Source organism: Lacerta agilis, chromosome 6 (genome assembly GCF_009819535.1).
Source record: "Lacerta agilis isolate rLacAgi1 chromosome 6, rLacAgi1.pri, whole genome shotgun sequence".
Taxonomy (NCBI): Eukaryota; Metazoa; Chordata; class Lepidosauria; order Squamata; family Lacertidae; genus Lacerta; species Lacerta agilis.
In genome coordinates, this window is record NC_046317.1 from 66,718,926 (window position 1) to 66,737,785 (window position 18,860).

An 18,860-nucleotide genomic window follows, 5' to 3' on the forward strand; every position below is an offset into this window, starting at 1 on the left:
GTTCTCCATCCGAACAAGCAGAAGGCACTACCAGAGTTCAAGGATGTGCTACAACCAGGGGAAAGCATGGAAGGAGGGTGTGAAGCAGGGCTGATGAGAGGAAGAGGGTGGATAAAATCCTGAGGGCCAGATAGAGAAGCTTGGAGCAACACCTTTGGCCCCTATCTTGAGGATCCCCACGTCTAATCTATCAAGTAAGCACAGTCTGCAGTCCAAACTAGACAAGACGTTAAACACATCTTTCCATTCAATGTGCAGGTTTTTTAAAAATGCATGTAGCATCAGCTAGGAGATGCTTATAAGTATTGCCGCTTCAGCAAGCATGGATGGAACTTTTAAGCTTGGTCTCCCCTGCTGTGTTTCTTGGGGGGGGGATCTTCCTTTGATGCTGCTACTTGCATTGGTAGGAAGTCACCCATTGGTGGCAATTAGGTATTTCCCACCCACCTCCAAGCCAAATGCCAGCTTCGGTGGAGGGCGTTCTCACTTCCAGGTCACAACCCAGGAGGAAAGGATTAAATCCAACTCTCTACACTTGCCACAACTCTGATAGCTATTAGCGCTATCCATCTGATGCTGTTTGCATCTTTTTAACACCTGCATGCTAAATGCAAAGATGCATTTAATAATCACATCTAGTTTGGTCCTCAGTTCTCTTAGAAAGTCAATGACAATAATTAGCTTTTTTGTTTTCGGTAGCTAGTAGGTGATGATGGCAGGATTTATGTCCTGCTATACCTTATGTTGGGATGCGGGTGGCGCTGTGGGTTAAACCACAGAGCCTAGGGCTTGCTGATCAGAAGGTCAGCGGTTCGATTCCCCGCGATGGGGTGAGCTCCCGTTGTTCGGACCCTGCTCCTGCCAACCTAGCAGTTCAAAGGCACAAAGTGCAAGTAGATAAATAGGTACTGCTCCGGCAGGAAGGTAAACAGCATTTCTGAGTGCTGCTCTGGTTCGACAGAAGTGGCTTAGTCATGCTGGCCACATGACCTGGAAGCTGTACGCCAGCTCCCTCGGCCAATAAAGCGAGATGAGTGCCGCAACCCCAGAGTCGTCCGCGACTGGCAGGTCAGGGGTCATTTTACCTTATACCTTATGTTCTGCCCTAATCCCTGTGATACAGTGAGAAGCCCAGTTTGCCTAGTATTCATTAGTTACACGATACAGCATTGCTCTATTTGAAACAAGCAGGCTGGAATCCAAAGTTTACCGATAACAGCTACTTCTGTCGTTCAGCATGTGTGCTTGACATAGAGCGGTTCTGTGGGCGTCAGCGGGGTTTGGAATAATTGTCTTGTCTAATTAACTGGTTATCAAAACGGAACATTTCATTATGGCACAATTACTAGTTGCTTTGCTAAGATACAGAGGCGTCAGGATTGTGACTCTGACATATGCTTCCATCAACTCTTGATTTCTCCCTCCTCCCAATAACCAGTAACATATTTGCTCCCCTCTGCTCCTTCCCAACACCCACCCAGTCCCTTAATGACTAATGAATGCTCCAGCTGACGAATAGAAAAATAAACCCACAGGCATGGCAGATTATCTGGGGAAACATGCAGAATATTTTTTTTAAAAAAATCTTTAAATCTGATAAATGTCTGGAATTCATATCTCTGGGGAAATAGATGATTAAATTAGAAAGAAGGCTAGTTCAGTCAGTATTTTAAATGAATCTCCTTGCAAAGCTCTTTTAACATGGATGGTTTTTAAGCAACCCTGGTAGGAAGTGCTGTTCACATTTTGCTCTGGATTTTTGGGGTGTCAAGTGGGATTTTAGCCACACACTTCCCATTAGAGTCAATAAGATGCCACAGTAAGTACAGTTTATAAACAGGACCACAGGTAGAAGAGAAGAAGAAGAGTTTGGATTTGATATCCCGCTTTATCACTACCCAAAGGAGTCTCAAAGCAGGTAACATTCTCCTTTCCCTTCCTCTCCCACAACAAACACTCTGTGAGGTGAGTGGGGCTGAGAGACTTCAGAGAAGTGTGACTAGCCCAAGGTCACCCAGCAGCTGCATGTGGAGGAGTGGAGACGCGAACCCGGTTCCCCAGATAACGAGTCTACCGCTCTTAACCACTACACCACACTGGTAAATAATGTTAACACATACAAAGCAAATAAGTCTTTCTGCAAGTGAAAACTTGTCAGTCAGCACAGTTGTTTTAAAAGGGCACACAGGTAGATACTGTGCTTTCATATACAGAAGTCAAATAAGCAAATTACCAGATGTGTCTGCAATGCAAGGGTGAGATATAATAGCATAAAGGGTTAAAATGATAGAAATAACAACATAAACAATAACAATCATAATTGTTAGAATGAGCAATTCTAATATTAATAGAGAGGAAGGCAATAGAACTTGCAGTTGACTAGGGTTTAGTTTGACTTTGAAAAGAAATTTCACTTTTTCTACCAGACTAGGGGGCGGAAAGTGAAATGATCCGAAGTGTTTTTGTTGTTCTTTAACTGCCAAAGGTGGTGTGCCTGTTGTGGGAAAAATCCCACCCAACTGGCTTTTTGATCTCCAGCTACATCCTCCACCTCTTCTTATGTCCTCAGCAGGTTGAGCAGGAAGGTTAAAAGCAGAAAGGGGGAAAGGTCCCCTGCAGAATCTTGTGTTCTAGCTCTTAACTGATTCATTCCAAGCTTTAAATATAGGTCCTCTGGACAACATTCAACATTTTCTTCAGTAGAGTGCATGGTAAAATCTAAACTATGTGCTGCATGTTGAATCATTTTCGTACTGCGGAGACTCATGTGTTATTCCAGTTTGAACCAACCATCTGGCTCTCAATCAATTACATTTAAATCAGTGTACCACAAAACCACAATGAGTGTGCCCTTTTGAGGACCCTGGAAAGAGGATATTTTGCAGCGTTATAAACAAAAAGCATGTTCTATTGGAACTGAAGGCAATCTTTTAATGGTTTGAAATGCGGAATCTGTATCCATTTGGACAACAAAGAACAGAATCTGGAGAAGGTTTCTATCTATAGTTGAGTCCCCCCTTAACTTGCAGAAAAAATAATGAGGGATCAAGCCAGACTCGTAGTTGATGCCCACGCAGCACTTGCCAAAGACTAGCAGTGGGAGGTTGGATTGGGCTGAGCAGATGCTCAGCGGATGCCTTCCCCACCTTTGAGGTGATTGCTGGAAGCTGTGCTTGTCATAGAAAGCCTGCCAACCTCCTCCTTACCTATAATTCTTGCCATTCGTTGCCAGATAGATTAAGAAGGAATGGTAGGAGGGAAAGAGTGGGAGGTACATGCACACGTGCACAAAAGGGGTGGGATTGTAAACGTACTCCCTTATCCCCTGTCCCTTCAAACGTTGTGCACGTGTTAGTGTGTAAATGCATACTGTCTGTTCATGTTTGTGCATGACACTTGTATGCATTTGAGAGCATATCATGTGTGTGTGTGCATACACACACACACACACACACACACAGATTTCTATTTTATTTTTTTGCGATAGGTGGAGTGTGCTGGTACAGTTGCGATCTTTTACTGAGCACATATATGCGCAGCCCACTGTGAGTTATTGTGCACTCCCCCTTTTATTCTCTACTACAGTTACATACCAAAGCAAGAGTCAAAACGGTATTAAGAAAAAGCAAGGCCTGTCAGAATTGTGGGGTGAGGTTTAAAAGATATATTGACGTTCATATTGACACTCGTATTGAGGGGCTGTTCACGGTTAGCATTGTCCGATTCACCTGCTCACAAACATATGATTATGGTTGTTAGGAGTAAAATGTGAAGGCAAAGTGTCCTGTAGCCTTCAATACCAATTAAAAGAAAACAACAACACACATTCATTAAGTTCCATCAGATTGGTGGGAGGAAGGAGGGAACAGGAGTGCTTGTGTATCCTGGAGTGAGATGAAGTCCTTCAAGAGAACTGAGCTTTCTCTTGTTGCTAGCTCCACCAATTAGCTTATATTTATAGCATTAAGTTCCAGTCCAGTCCAGGTAATCTGCACGTAATAGAAATCCCAGAGCAGTGATCCTTGATATATTGGGGCCGCACCAATATCCCTTAACAGATGGTCTGCGCTGTTAATTCTAACAGTGTCACCCACCTTTTGAGGGATAGAGTGGGGACTGAATCTAGCCCTGCCTTTCTCCCTTTTTGCAATCCAGCATGGGATCTGTGTGTGTGTGTGTGTGTGTGTGTGTGTGTGTGTGTGTAAGTAATTGTGTACAAGGATCAATAGTTCAGGACTTTAATCAAAAAATTGTCAATTGAAGCTTAAGGCCCAAAGGCCTCGTTTGTCAAACAAAAGAGTTTTCTATTACTTGAGTGAAATTTTTAAATGGAGATGGGAAGGGCATCCCTCTTGGATGGGAGCTGGTGCTTGAAGCCAATGGCACCACATGCCAGTGACCACATGCAGGTTGATGCCATGAGCAGGACTCTGCACACCTTTTCTTTTATGATGCTGCTGACAGTGGGACTTGTGGAAGACTCCCAGCGGTATGCCAAAAATCAGTGTGTGCAGAGTTTTCTGTTCATGACTGACTTGTGCACACACACGGTAACCTTCCATATTTGCAAGAGGAGCCAGCCTCACCATGGGCAGTCATGATAATTGGCCCAAGGAGAATGTGGTCAAAATCCCAAATATAATTCAGCTGCTAAGAGCAGCCTGGATGTAGTTATAAGGTCTAAAATTAGTAGCTAAAACCTTATCACCTTCCATGGCAGGTTTCAGTTACAGGTGGGTAGCCGTGTTGGTCTGCCATAGTCAAAACAAAATCGAAAATTCTTTCTAGTAGCACCTTAGAGACCAACTGAGTTTGTTCCTGGTATGAGCTTTCGTGTGCATTGGTATCTGAAGAAGTGTGCATGCACACGAAAGCTCATACCAGGAACAAACTCAGTTGGTCTCTAAGGTGCTACTAGAAAGAATTTTCGATTTTGTTTTGACCATGGCAGGTTTATGACTCATAGCTTTATTTTTACTTTACAGATGGACACAGATTACAGAAACACTTTATTTATATCTGAAACAAAATGCATGTCTTTCAGTAGATCTGTGGATCAGGGCTTCAGTTTTACAAGCCCAGTTCGGTGCTACTAATTTAGTCTTAAAACATATATTTTTGCTGATACTATTTTGACAATAGCCACACATTCCTTTAGTGCCTGCAGGGCAGCCTTTTGCAGCCACTTCCTGGAAAAATGGCGAGTGGCTCACAATTGCCTGTAATGGAAGTGAAATGCACAAGCTCCTGCTCATGGGTAGGGATTACATGCAATTGGGACACCTTGCTGACAACCATGCACATGGCATGCTTATTTCAGGACAGGGGTGTGTCTTGGGGAATGAGGCTAAACAGTTGGCCTCATTTACAGTGACTGCACAATTCCCCTACACACAAGAAAAGCATGAATAGAGCAAAAGGCATATTAATTTTATGGAACAGGAAAATTCCAGTAATTCCATACTTTTCTTTTGCCAATCTTGATTAGTTCGGTCTCAGCACTGAGCAGATAAATGAGTAATTTTAGAGAAAGCTAAGATATGCTTTAAAAACATCTTCCATGGGATCTTCATTCATTTGTATAGACTTGAGTGCCATATTCTGTGCCTGAACTAGGCATTTTGCTCTTTATGTTTTAAAGAAGGCATTTGCAAGTGCAACATAAATATCTCACTGGCTGTATGGAACACAAATGTCGTCCTCCCACTTCCTGTTTGCTTGAAGAAGAAAAGAGGACTCCCAGATAGGGCTGTGCATCAGATTCATCCAAGGCCCAAATCAAATAAGGCTGATTCAGGAAATCAGGGCATTGGTCGAGTCAGGTTGAGAGACCCCCAGGTCAACATGGCTCATTAGGCTTCCGAGATTGATGCAAAGCTTGAAGGGGAGGGGAGGGGGCTTGGTGGAGAAAGAAAAAGCAGGCATGGGGCAGGGAGGAGAAATCACGAAAGGAAGGGACCTACTAGGCAGCTGCATCTTCGTGGGAGAAGGCAATGGATGCTTTTCTCAGCCAGCCTCTCCTTCCCACCCCAGCTGGTTAGCAAAACGATTTGATCTGCCAGTTGCTGTTCCTTGCCAAGCTGCAATGAAGCCCTTCACAATGGAGTAGAATCCCACAGGGCTGGATTTTTCTGCTTACCAAGCCACTCCTCTGTCAGGAAGAGGGAGGCGAGGACGCAGAATCTTACTCCACCCCAGCCTCCCAATCATATATAGAGAATAGGGTTTTAAGAAGCCTTAGCCCTACCCCTAAATTGCTTTGGGGATGAATCTGGGGCAGGGCGGTCGGCCCCCAGGTTGTCGTCACAGGACACAGTGGCCTGTTCCCGGGGCCACATATCAGGAAGCCTTTTGCACAGCCCTACTCTTAGGTAAGGGAAGGTCGATAACTGCTGAATTGGCTGGCTGTTAATATTTCATCCTTCAGTAACCAAATATCATAATTTTTGTCTCTGAACAGTTGATATTCTGCAGCTCATTACAGCAATGAACAGTTAATTGCATAACATTCTTTTAAGGCCAACTTGAATGATTATGAGTTGAAAATGTGATTTTGGCAGTAATATGCTATCAACCTGCTACAAAAATCAATAAGTAAAATGATCATTCTTTAACAGTGAAGATTTTTGTATTGTCTCTTTCATCCCCGGCTCTCGATATACTTTCGGCCTCCACCCGTCACCCTCAACAGACAGACACACACTTCTGGGCAGAAGAAATAGCATTTGCTGGTGGTATTGTACCTTGTGCAGGAAATTCAGGTGTTACTTTCTCTATGTAGCTGCATCTACATGACTGCTCCAGGTTGGAAGTATATTGAGGAACTAAACCAGCCCTATGTAGTTTGAGCTGTACCCTTGAAAATCCAAATCTGACTTGTAGATGTGCAACAATGCTTCATCTATAGATATTTGCATGGTTTAGTGTGTGCACTTATATTGACCAAGATTACGGTAATAACATGCTGGCCTTCCTTGCCCTGAGAGCTTTAAAGTGCTTTGGAGAAAGGTTTTGTACATGAAAATAGGTATCCATATCCATATGATTAGCTCATGTACCCCTTTGAAAAGGAAATACAAAAGCTGAAGTTGTCTGTTCCCCACACCAGTTCCTTGCCAGCTCAATAATATTTTCTACATTTACTTTTAAAAAAATCTTTTTGGCAGTGCATTATGCTTCTTGAGAAGCATAATGCACTACCAAAAGTATACACCAAACCTATTTTGTTGTTTGTTAATGGTCTCCTTAGGTTCCCCATTCATCACAGTAAGGCTATCCCCTTTTGTGTGAAACTGAACTGCCTTGAGATCTCTGGGTATAGAGTGGTGTATAAATTCAATAAATAAATAAATAAACCAGAAGCTGTGGGAGATCAGATCTTGTCAGTTTCACTACTCCTTCAACAGTTGGGACATGAGCAAATGGCTTCAATTTAGGACAGTGGAGTTCAAGATTCATTCCCCTGCTCTTGTTGTCTTTCCCTGTTATGTTTGAACAGTCATAAGATTATCTACACTTAGGAGAGAGAATGTTCTGCAACTGCACATGGAACCCAACGAAATGCATGATTAATCTGATTAATACATTCCTCACTATCATTTCATATACCTGTTTGTCCTGGATTTAAGAGTTTGCTGCATATGAACATCAATTCAATTTAAGATTATGAAGATCAAATGTTGGTTAAGCTGCTACTTCTCACATTTTACCTTGAGAAACAGGATCATTATCTACAAAAAAAAAAAAACCTGCAACTTCTCCCTGGAGCTAAATCTGTCTGAGTGTAACTAAAGTAAATTTTTAAAAGTAGGAAATTTATTCACTGACAAACCTGATATCCTCTTGGGAGTCTTCTGAAGAAATTGGGGTGGGTTTTTGAAGCTCAAATTGGCTTCACTTGTTAACCACAAAGCAGTTTTTTTTTCTTGTTAAGAAGTTTGGAAACCTTCATTTCAGCTACATATAAATGACCTAAATCTAGTTTTTATCTCATGTAATTTTTATGCAAATGAAAACATCCCAATTGCTGAGATGTTCTAATAAGATGAGGACAGCTGGAGGAGATTTTTTTTAATTTTTTTTTAAAGTCTGGTTTCCCAGAATGAATATTAACATTGGGTTGCTGCCCAATGTTAATAGTCAAGTTTTCATTGGACTCCTCTCTTGGTAGTTATGCTGTACAGCATTTGACATCACAAGTATCTGACTTTGGATTAGGCAGCAAACATTTGTCCAAAACGAAGCGATTTGGATCCAGGCTTAGTCACACTTAGAGTAGACCCATTGAAATAAATGTGACATAATTTAGTCCCATTTATTTAAGCAGATCTAACTTAAGTGTAGGCAGTAAGTTGAGCTCATGTTTCATTCACATTGTAAGCACTTAACTCATCTGGTCATTATTAGTTATGAGCTTAAACAGAAATTCATACCAATTCTAGTTACAGAAATGGTAATGATACATAACATTATGGTTTGTCATACTTTACAAAGTTAAGTTTACTTCTTCACTTCTCTAGGAACTCATCTGGAAGCCCCCTGGTTGATTTCAGGGCAAATGAAGTAGGTTCATATCATTGCCAACATGAAGCAGTATAGCTCATTTCTGTGATGGCTTTACTCCTCCATTTGAAAAAGAAACATTCAAAAAGTTCACACTCAGAGATTTCTAGCTTGTCAGCCTCCAAGCCTATAAATCCAACTCTTGGATGGGGTGGGCGTTCTATCTGTCAGTCGAGTGCCATCATGACATATGAAACATAAGGCTATGTATTTTAAGGAATCTATCTTATCACCATAGATTTTCTTACCTCGAAAACACCAGAAGGACAAGTACTATGAACATCATGGTTGCTACACAGAGAATCCTGTCCCTTAAAATGTTGTATACTCCCCCCAGGATGACTGACATAATAAAGCAAATCACAATTAAATAACAATGTAAAAACCAACTAAGCAGTAAAACAATACAGAAAGGAATAAAGAAATTCTAGCATCATCAACAATAAACTCATCTAATGTAAACTAGAAGCTATAGCAAAGAGCATTTTTACCTTCCTGCAGAAGGCAGGGAGATTGTGGGTCAACTGGATTTCCTGGAGTTTTGTTGGATAGGGTCTTCCAGAACCCAGGTGCCACCATTAAGAAGGCCCTGCCCCCACTTACCCACCCACCTGTTGCAGATTGGATACAGGGAAGGATGTCTCCTGATGACTGCACCATGCAGTTAGACCAGACATCTCCAAACTAAGGCCCGCGGGCCGGATGCGGCCCGCGTGAGCCAATTGTGTGGCCCCCGATGACCCCTGCCGCCCGCTCTTACCAGCATGGCGCGGTGCGGTTGTCCATATCCAGGTCGGTGTGGCGCCAGAAATAGCTTGTGCGCATGCACAAGCGCCATTTCCGGTGCACTTTCGGGTCTGCGGAGGCCCGTGCGCACATGCATAAGCTATTTCCAGCACCGCGCCGACCAGGAAAGGTGCCGGAAATGACGCTTGCGCATGCGCACAAGCTATTTCCGGCACCGCACTGCGCCAGAAGTGCACCAGAAAAAGCGAGTGCATGCTCTCCCCCACCCTCCGGCCCACCACGCAATCGGCGCTGGAGGAACCTCCCCGAGGCCGAGTAAGTTTGAGGACCCCTGAGTTAGACTTCTATGAGATGGTTCTTTCAGTAACCATTTCAGACCATAATTATTTTTTTACACTTTGAACAAGACCCAGAATCTTGAGCACTTCAAACAACTAGTTAAGCTATCCCATGTACTGCGGAAGCATACAGACGAAATACAAGATAGCACAATCTATAATGGACCAGGTACCATTTCTTGATTCCAGGTTCTTTTTAATTGTTTAGATATGGTGGTTTTGATTTAGGCCTGCGTTCTGTCTTTGGAAATTGCAGACCAACTGCAGTTTCACATCAGTCATACATGAAGTCTCTTCTTGTAACAAATCAAAGCAGGTCACAGTCCCCTTCAGGAATATGCAAGGAGTAAGTCCACAGCACAGTCAGAAAAGTACCATCCTATTCTGTTTGTTTAATTAATATTCTTTTCTTGGGCTTTTCAGGCATATAAAAGGAAAACTGAAGCAGCAAAGAAGGAGTATCTAAAAGCTCTGGCAGCCTACCGGGCCAGCTTGGTTTCCAAGGTAACCAGACTATGTTTCATACGTGAATCACTATGGATGTGGCAATGATAAATTAGTTGCAACTCGTGGAAGTCTCTGGGGAGGAGCAAGTTTATAAGAAATGCACTGTAACCGTGCTATCAAATCTGATTTCAGTGTTAACTACCTTCTGCAAGAGCAAAGCGAAATACTTTGTGGCATGGCTCAAGGATACGTTGTAAGGATGCCAGTCTCCCCCTCTTACCAAAAAAAAAAAAAACCCCACCTGGTTTACTGTAGTATATTGCAATGTTTAGAGGCAGGACTTCTGGGATTGCTCCCTGCTGTCACCAGAGTCATAACTTTGATTTGAAGGTCTGGGTGTAATACTTGTTTACCCACATAATCAAAGACAGATTGGATCATCTGCAGAGTGATCCCAAACCCCTTAAAGCAAGACAAAACGTAACTTTCATTAGATGGTTTTGTCCACAGTCAAACCATACTGGAGGTTTCGTGTTCTTCGCAAAGCTGTCATTTTCTTTGTATTATGGCATGGAAGAGCCAAGGGCAGGTTTCATGAAACTTTGCATGCACCTGATATGTGCTGGATGTGCATATTTACTCCTTCATGACTGATTTGCAGCAGCAGAGAATGCATTAAATAAATCAATTTATTAAATAATAATAATAATAATAATAATAATAATAATAATAATAATAATAATATCAAAATATATTGCATTACCTTGTAGAATAGAATGTTGGTATTTTTGTTAGATTCAGGAGTGGTAGTAGCAAGGGAGAGACAGCTTCAGTTGGGGTGTACCAGAAGGTAAACAAAAGAAACCAGTAGGTTGTGAAGAAGAGACTACAGCCCACTTGCTCTCTGTTCCACTGAGAAGAGTTTAGAAGATTTTTAGGTACATTAATTATAGCTTGCTATGTCGTCCAAACCCGACAAACTGTGGTTAATCCTAAACTTCAACCAACCAAGTTTATGAAGCTGGTTTTTCAACTAGTTATATTTAATTACAGTTTATTATTTGGACGGCATGCTAAAAAGGTAAAGGTAAAGGTATTCACTGACCATCAGGTCCAGTCGCTGGAGCGGTCCCTATTTATCTACTTGCACTTTGATGTGCTTTCAAACTGCTAGGTGGGCAAGAGCTGGGACCGAGCAATGGGAGCTCACCCCGTGGCAGGGATTCGAACTGCTGACCTTCTGATCAGCAAGCCCTAGACATTGTGGTTTAACCCACAGCACCACCTGGGTCCCGGATGGCATGCTAAACTGTGGTTAATTGCAATCAGAAGCATACTATCTCCTCCTTGTGACCATGCTAGGGTGATGGAGGGAGTGTGTGAGCCCAATACTCACTATAGGTCTTTTTATAGCTTAGTCCTGAGCTTTCCAAAGTCTTCATGTTGGTGACACATCTTTTAGACATTATTCTTTTCGTGTGGCACAGTAATTCAATTTTACTACGAGCCCCTTTCCAACCCCGGGAGGAGTGCGGGGAGCATTCGCACGACACACCTACACACTGCAGTCGACACACTAACATGTCACAACACACAGTTCAAAAAGCTCTGGCTGAGTCTCTGCATGACATCCAAATGCAGTCAGTTTTTTTGAGAGGCATCTGCTTGCTTGCCTACTGTTAAAAAGAGAAAGGTGCACTAGGTTGACTTCTATTAGATTCAGGGCATAGCAGTGGGAAATATATGTTGAATAGTTGTTTTTTTAAAATAGGTTGGGCAGGATCCTGCATCCAAGGAAACAAAGATGGGGAAGGGATCAATCAATGTACATCTGTGACTGACATCTTTGATCAAATATATTTGTACATGGTTGTCAGTTCATTTGTGCACTTACAATCATGATAGTAAAATTGTTCATGTGACCATGGGTTGTTGCCTCAAACTCTGAAAGAATTTGCAATAATAATAATAATAATAATAATAATAATAATTATTATTATTATTATTATTATTATTATTATTATTATTATTATTATTATTTGTACCCCGCCCATCTGGCTGGATTTCCCCAGCCACTCTGGGCGGCTTCCAACAAAAATCAAATACATTAAAATATCACACATTAAAAGCTTCCCTAAACAGGACTGCCTTCAGATGTCCTCTAAATGTCTGGTAGTTGTCTATCTCTTTGACATCTGAAGGGAGGGAGTTCCACAGGGCGGGTGCCACTACCGAGAAGGCCCTCTGCCTGGTTCCCTGTAGCTTTGCAAGCAATACTGGCCCCTCCTTCCCAACATATGCTTCATATTATTTTGTACTACCTGCAGATTGTGAATTCTCAGTATCTGATATACTGAGTGGAGGACTTCATTTTTCAAATTTCATAGGATTAGAGGTTAGGAATGCCTTCTATCCCAAAACATGGGCTTGGCAGAGAGAGCAAGACGCTGCTTCTGAAGAGCCCATGGAACATTTGCTGCTGTTCAAAGGAATAGGATCTGGATGTGAGGAAGGAAAGTGGGGAACTAGGCCTGCTACTGTAGAGAGGGAAGGAAACTAGGCACTGGCTTTTGATGAATGACATAGCAGAGCAAAAGTAGCTGGAATTTTATATAAATTTATTTAGAAGAAGACACTATTAAATGGAGAGTCAAAGGAAAGGGTTGAGTGAAATTGGGGAGTGGGCCTTGAAGGGTTAAGATTGGCAGGTTTACTGTGTAAATATTTTTGTATTTCTGAATATATCCAGTAGACAGCTGTTGCCGTGTATACAGTGTGGTTCATTTGCCTTGCGGTTGTTTTTCTTGTCCATAGTAATGGAAGCATTTCTGTGCTGAAGTAGTATTCTGCGCCAGAGCCAACAACTATCGCTACCTGGTGTCACATAGATGCATTATAGCAAGATGAGAAAGAGTATCTGATGGAGCAATAACTCGTAATGGTGTGGCTGATTAGGTGGCAATGGGAATAGGAAAATAAGAATTATTATCTGCTAGAACAAAGGAGACACTGAGATATAATAATGATATTTTTTTTAAGAAAAAAAATCAGTGCTGGTAATCCATAGATATTCCTTCAATGGCCACTGCCACCATGTTCTATGAATAACAGATATATTGGGACAAAGGACTTTTTTCAGCCTCATGGCCAAGCCTCCAGGAGCTGCATGTCAGCAATGGATGGGTCCAGAATGAAAGTGGGTGTCAGCAAAAGTGAGCAGAGCCAGAACTTTTCATTCCACCCCCTCACTCATGCACAACACACATCTCTTAGAATCTCGAGGGTCATCTAGTCTTGCAATGCAGAAATCTCAACTAAAGCATCCATGACAAATGGTAATCCAATCTCTGCTTAAAAACAGAGATGGTTTCTGTGTGTGGCCACTGATTTACTTTCATACCCTCCACTCCACCTGCAGAAGAGGACACAAACTTGCCGATGACACAGAGCAAATCCTTGTACACTTTTGCATGTGGGTCAGAAAGCCCACTGGGCCCAGAAAACCCCGTTGGCACTCCTGACTGAAGTTGTGAGGGAGAGAACTGGATGGGTAGCTAACCTACTTCAACAAGAACATAGGAAGCCACCTTGTACTGAGTCAGGCCATTGGCCCATCTAGCTCAGAACTGTCTGCACTGACTGGCAGCAGCTCTCCAGGGTTTCAGACAGGAGTCTCTTTCAACCAAGTATTGAACCCGAGACCTTCTGCCTGCAAAGCATGTGTCCTACTGCTGAGCCGTCACTATTCTCCTATGCGGTAGACACAGTGTTTCAGAACCACGGAGAGCTCCCAGCATCAGTAGTATACAAGCGGCCCAGCCAAGGCTGCCATTTTAAAGTGAGTTAAAATTGTGTGGAAATACATTTACTTTTTTCCTTTAAAAAAAATTAAATAATTTTAATTTCAGTATAATTAAAATAGGGGTAAACATGTACTTCATGCTGTGGAGTGAGCACTGAGGAACGTTGCCTGGGGAGTTAACAGAGCCATGCTTGAAGGTTAAGAGCTGTGGCAAAAAGGTCAAAAAGGAAATAATCTGAGTCCCTTTCATTGGTTTAAGTGTTTAAAAAGATTCATAACTGCGCTGAATGTATTTAAGGTTGGATATTTTGATATTGGTATTCTGCTCATGCTGCATATAATTCATTGGTGCAGTATCTCGCCGCATTTAGCAAAGCAGCAATAATAACTGTTGTGGGCTTTTAAAAAAAAGAGTTTTAAAAGGTGACTTTCATATTTAAATAAATCTGGAATGAGGACTTTGAGAGAGCAAAAAAAAAAAAAAAACCCACCATCACCCAATTATCTTTGCTGGCAAATGCCTTAAAATCTTGTCTGTTGCTTTAGATAGATAAATAAGTAATTTTTTAATGTTAGAAAATCCCTGTACAGAGTGGAGCAGGTGGCATAGAAGATAGCAGACACCAACAATCCTTCAGTTTGGGACTGGGGCACCTTCATTAGTTACTTAGTTGCTGAGGCCACCAGAATTAGAAATTGCTATATTCCCCTCTATTTTATTCCATCTCCATCACTGCCCAGATACCCCCCCCCCCCCGCCCTGTATTTTTCAACTCTGAAGCCACTGTAGTTCAGTAGAAAGTTGTTGTTGTTGTTGTTGTTTTAAGTTTTGGCCTCCTTTCATCTCTCCAATGCATCATGAACTTACTGGGTGGCTATTGAGATGCTGCTGCCCATTTTGCAGCTAATCAATCAGTAGCACCATGGTTGCTGTTGTTAATTTGAAAAAGGCAATAATTGTAAAACAACTGATGAGTCGATAGTGCAGCATAATTTAATAAGCAGCCTTAGATTTGTCTATCCTGGGCACTATTGGCTACTCTGACTGGCAGTTGCTTTAGGGGGTCTCGGGAATCCTTTAAGTAGAGTGGCTAAGGATTGGTCCTGGGATCTTCTGCATGCATTGACATGTGCTCTACCACTGAGCTATGTTGCCTCCTCTCCACTGCTCCATGCTATATTGATTTCTGTTGTTTGTTTGTTTGTTTGTTTGTTTGTTTATGCCAACTGTTATTGAACTTCAAGCACTGGAAATACTGTTAAATCATGCATTTTACAACTTGTTCTTAGGTTTCCTTTCTTAGTATCATCTGATAGGAGGGGCAAAGTATAAAAGGGGAGCAGAACTGTGCCTTTTAGTTACTCAGATGTCAAAGTTGCATGTACTTAATTTCAGTGACTTGTCCTTCATTTGCAATCTGTTCTATGTGTTTGTGTGGTTCCTCCTCCCACCGTTTTGCAGAGCTCAGCTGACCAAGGGGAGACAAAAAGTGCCCAAACCAACCAACCTTCAAAAATGATCCCACCGAAACAGCCCTTGTATACGATGCCACCACAGGCCTCATCACCCTATCCTGGCTTGGGCTCCTTCTTGTCCCCAGCAGACCTGCAGAGCTACCGTGGACACCCTCACCCCAGCCTCTCCAGGACCCTCAATTCCAAACCTATGTTGCCCAGCATCAGTGCCTCGCCACCCCCTTCTTTCCAGATCAGCCCCCCACTCCATCAGCAGCTGTCTTTGCACCACCCACAGAGCTCCATCCTCAACCAATCCCTCAGCATGCAGCAGGTCCCACAGCAACCCATCTTGTCTCCTTCCATGGCACTACAGGTACAGCCCCCAATGAACTCTTCACCACCAGGCCAGCAGGTGAGTGGCTTGAGCCCTAAATTACAATTCTTAACCATGAATTCTGCACAACTGGGTTTTGCGAACTTGTGGCTGAACTAGACACGATGCTCAAAAGATCCATGAATGGGGTGTCCGTTGACTATTTGTTTTACTAATCAGCAGCCCCCACTGGGCTGCTTTGAAGACTGGGGAAATGGTGCTTTGGAAGAGAGTGACCTACTTCACCCTTACAGTTAACAATTTATCACAAATTTGCTGATCTTGCCTTCTTTGTTCGTCCTTGTTCACACTCTGGAAAAGCAAACCATGATACCTGGCAAAAATTGTGGTTTGGTTTTGCTCAAGCAAACTATGGTCAGCAAGCCCTAGAATAAACCTTGGTTGCATGATCCCTGATTTGGACGTGACACTAAGCCAAAGTTCATTGTTTGTTTCTCCCATGGGAGGAGCAAAGATAGTGAGATAACACACATTCATGATGAACCATTAACTATGATTTACCATAATGTGTGAACAAGACCACTGTTTCAGCCTTTCCTTTCTCCCATGCCTTCCCCCCCATGTGAATGCTACCCTTCCTCCAAGTGCTATTAGCTCCAGAGGGGGTAAAAGACAAGAATAGCATCTTTTGCTGTCTTTTCCGTTTGTTTAGCTAGTAGCAATTTTTGGTGAGTGTAGGCTGATTTACATTGGGGGAAAGGCATGGGAGGAAAGGCTTAAACAAATCCCAGAGCATAATTTCCCTGCTCTTCAAAGGGGCTACTCATCATGAACCTCCTCAAGTTGCCACACCCAAAACTACTTTTTCAAATGGCACGTAAAGGCCTTTAACTGTCATTACTTTCTGAGTTGCAATAATTTGAATCCTCTAATAAAATGCACCACCTTGTTGTGGGAGGTTTCTATATACTGCCCCAAAATAAAGCAATATATTAGCCAGGCACCCCAAAGCACCAGTGGCAAAAGCTCGACATTGCTGCTGCTGTGCTAACTAATGGAGATTTCGGCAGTCAGCAGTTTTTATATTGAAAAGCATTTCAAAGTTATGCCCCTCATTTTCAAGTGTGTGGGTTTGTTCATCAAGACGGATCCAGTGAATTTATCATTTAGAGTTCAAACTGCAGTGCAGTTTCCCCATAGTTTATCTGTTCAGGACATCTGTCATATAGGTCAGTGTTTTTCAACCACTGTTCCGCGGCACACTAGTGTGCCGCGAGATGTTGCCTGGTGTGCCGTGGAAAAATTGAAAAATTACTTTATATATAGTCAATATAGGCACAGTTATTTTTTTTAACATTTTCTAATGGTGGTGTGCCTCGTGATTTTTTTCATGAAACAAGTGTGCCTTTGCCCAAAAAAGGTTGAAAAACACTGATATAGGTAATTGGACACATGGACCTATATGAGCAGAACCTTCCATGTTCCTGAACTCTCAGAGTTGGCATTTTCCTTGGATTCTGAGCTGCCTTGTATTTGCACCTGGTTGATGTCAATTGGGGAGCGGGGGGGGGGGGGAGAAATAGCTTTATTGAAAGTCTTCCTTCTCAAATGTCACATCATGGTTATCCATATTTTGAATATTATAATAGCATAATGCTCCTAGATTTCTTTTGGGGATTGGGAGTGAGGAGTGATCTGCAAATATGAACATTTTTGTCATGGTTTATCACTGTGGTAGTTTGCAACGTAGTAATTTAGATCAAAATCTTCAAACCGGCTTCAAAATAATTACAGTGAAGTGGAACTAACACTAATTAAAGTCAGTTGAAGAGCTCTAAAGTAGGTGAACTTGGAAATGGAGTATTTTGCATCACTGGCCCAAATAAAGCTTAATTTTTATAAACGTTGTTGCTTGAATTCCTTGTTCAGATCTCATCTTTTCCTAGTTAATAGATGCTGTTCATTTGATTATGATTAAACCATACACCGGCATCTCTCATTAGACTGTCTCTCAAGCTTTTTTGGAGTCAAAAAGGTGTCATTGGATGCAGCAACAGTGCTTGTAAAGATTCTCCTCACCACATTACTTTAACTTCAACTAGTTTAATGCCTTAGAGCAGTGAGAGACACATTTCTTTTGGGGGAAGTGTTTATGATTGCAAAGAAACAAAACAAAAAACATAGATGCAGGCAGAAGCATGTGTCATTGTGCATAATATGGGCAATAAATATGGAATGAATTTTTTCTCAAAACATGACCTTGTACAACAAGGAAGAGAAAGAAAGCAGCTGATTTCTTTAGAGAATAAACATCCTGTTGTGCATTTTCACTTTGGTCTTGGTTTAAATGAAGTTCTTGAACATATTGCTATCCATACATTTAAGCACTTTGCTCAGCTGGGACTCTGTTTGGAAGTTATAGGTAAAGCCAGAAGGTTTTGCCAATATCCTGCTTTATAACATTTTCTTTTCCTCTGTTCTTCCACATTTAGGACTTCTCACATATTTCATCTGAGTTTCAGAACAGTGTTGGGCCACGATCACCTGCTGCATCAAACCCCCCAGGAAATACCGAGTGGGACAATGAATACCCCAGCAGAGAGTGCGGAATTAACCACTGCAGGCCAGTATACAAGATAAGAAATTTCAGCATGTTTAGAGGGCTGTCTAAACGATGGAAGTAATCAAAGCAGCATGCTTCAAAAACATTCATACTTGTTTTGAGCATGAGTGTTTTTATTCAATACCTTTCCAATGAATAATGCTATATTGTCTTCAGAGCAATTGTGTTTTCAGACTAAAGTGGCCCAGTGTTAACTTGACAAAAACTCAACTCTTATCTTTAATCGTCCTTTCTTTTATGAGTTTGTACTCATGAACATGTACCAAGAAAATGGTCAGAACTCAAGTGGATATGTGATGTGATACTTAAACAGATTGTGTCAGATTTAATAATTAAGGCATGATAATTGAGCATGTCTGCACCCAGAGGTTTTTGTTTCTGCATTTCCTCATAGCCCTCTATTACTTCTGCTAGCTGAAAGTAGTAATACATCTGTATCTTTTCCCTTGCCAAATGGCACATGTGGCATGCTAGTTTTCAAGGCTTTCAGTTAATAATAATAATAATAATAATAATAATAATAATAATAATAATAATATTTATTATTTG

General features: G+C 41.9%; 1 protein-coding gene across 8 annotated transcripts in view; it reads left to right on the plus strand.

The window, feature by feature from the left end:
• The window catches only part of TOX2 (TOX high mobility group box family member 2), a 230,275-nt gene that overhangs the window by 200,839 nt on the left and 10,576 nt on the right, over window positions 1–18,860 (plus strand). For all 8 annotated transcript variants that reach the window (XM_033153266.1, XM_033153270.1, XM_033153272.1 and 5 more), the window contains 3 exons: window positions 10,071–10,151; window positions 15,359–15,766; window positions 18,181–18,311. In XM_033153266.1, the coding sequence (XP_033009157.1) occupies window positions 10,071–10,151; window positions 15,359–15,766; window positions 18,181–18,311 (620 nt within the window). The remainder of the gene's footprint in view (window positions 1–10,070; window positions 10,152–15,358; window positions 15,767–18,180; window positions 18,312–18,860) is intronic.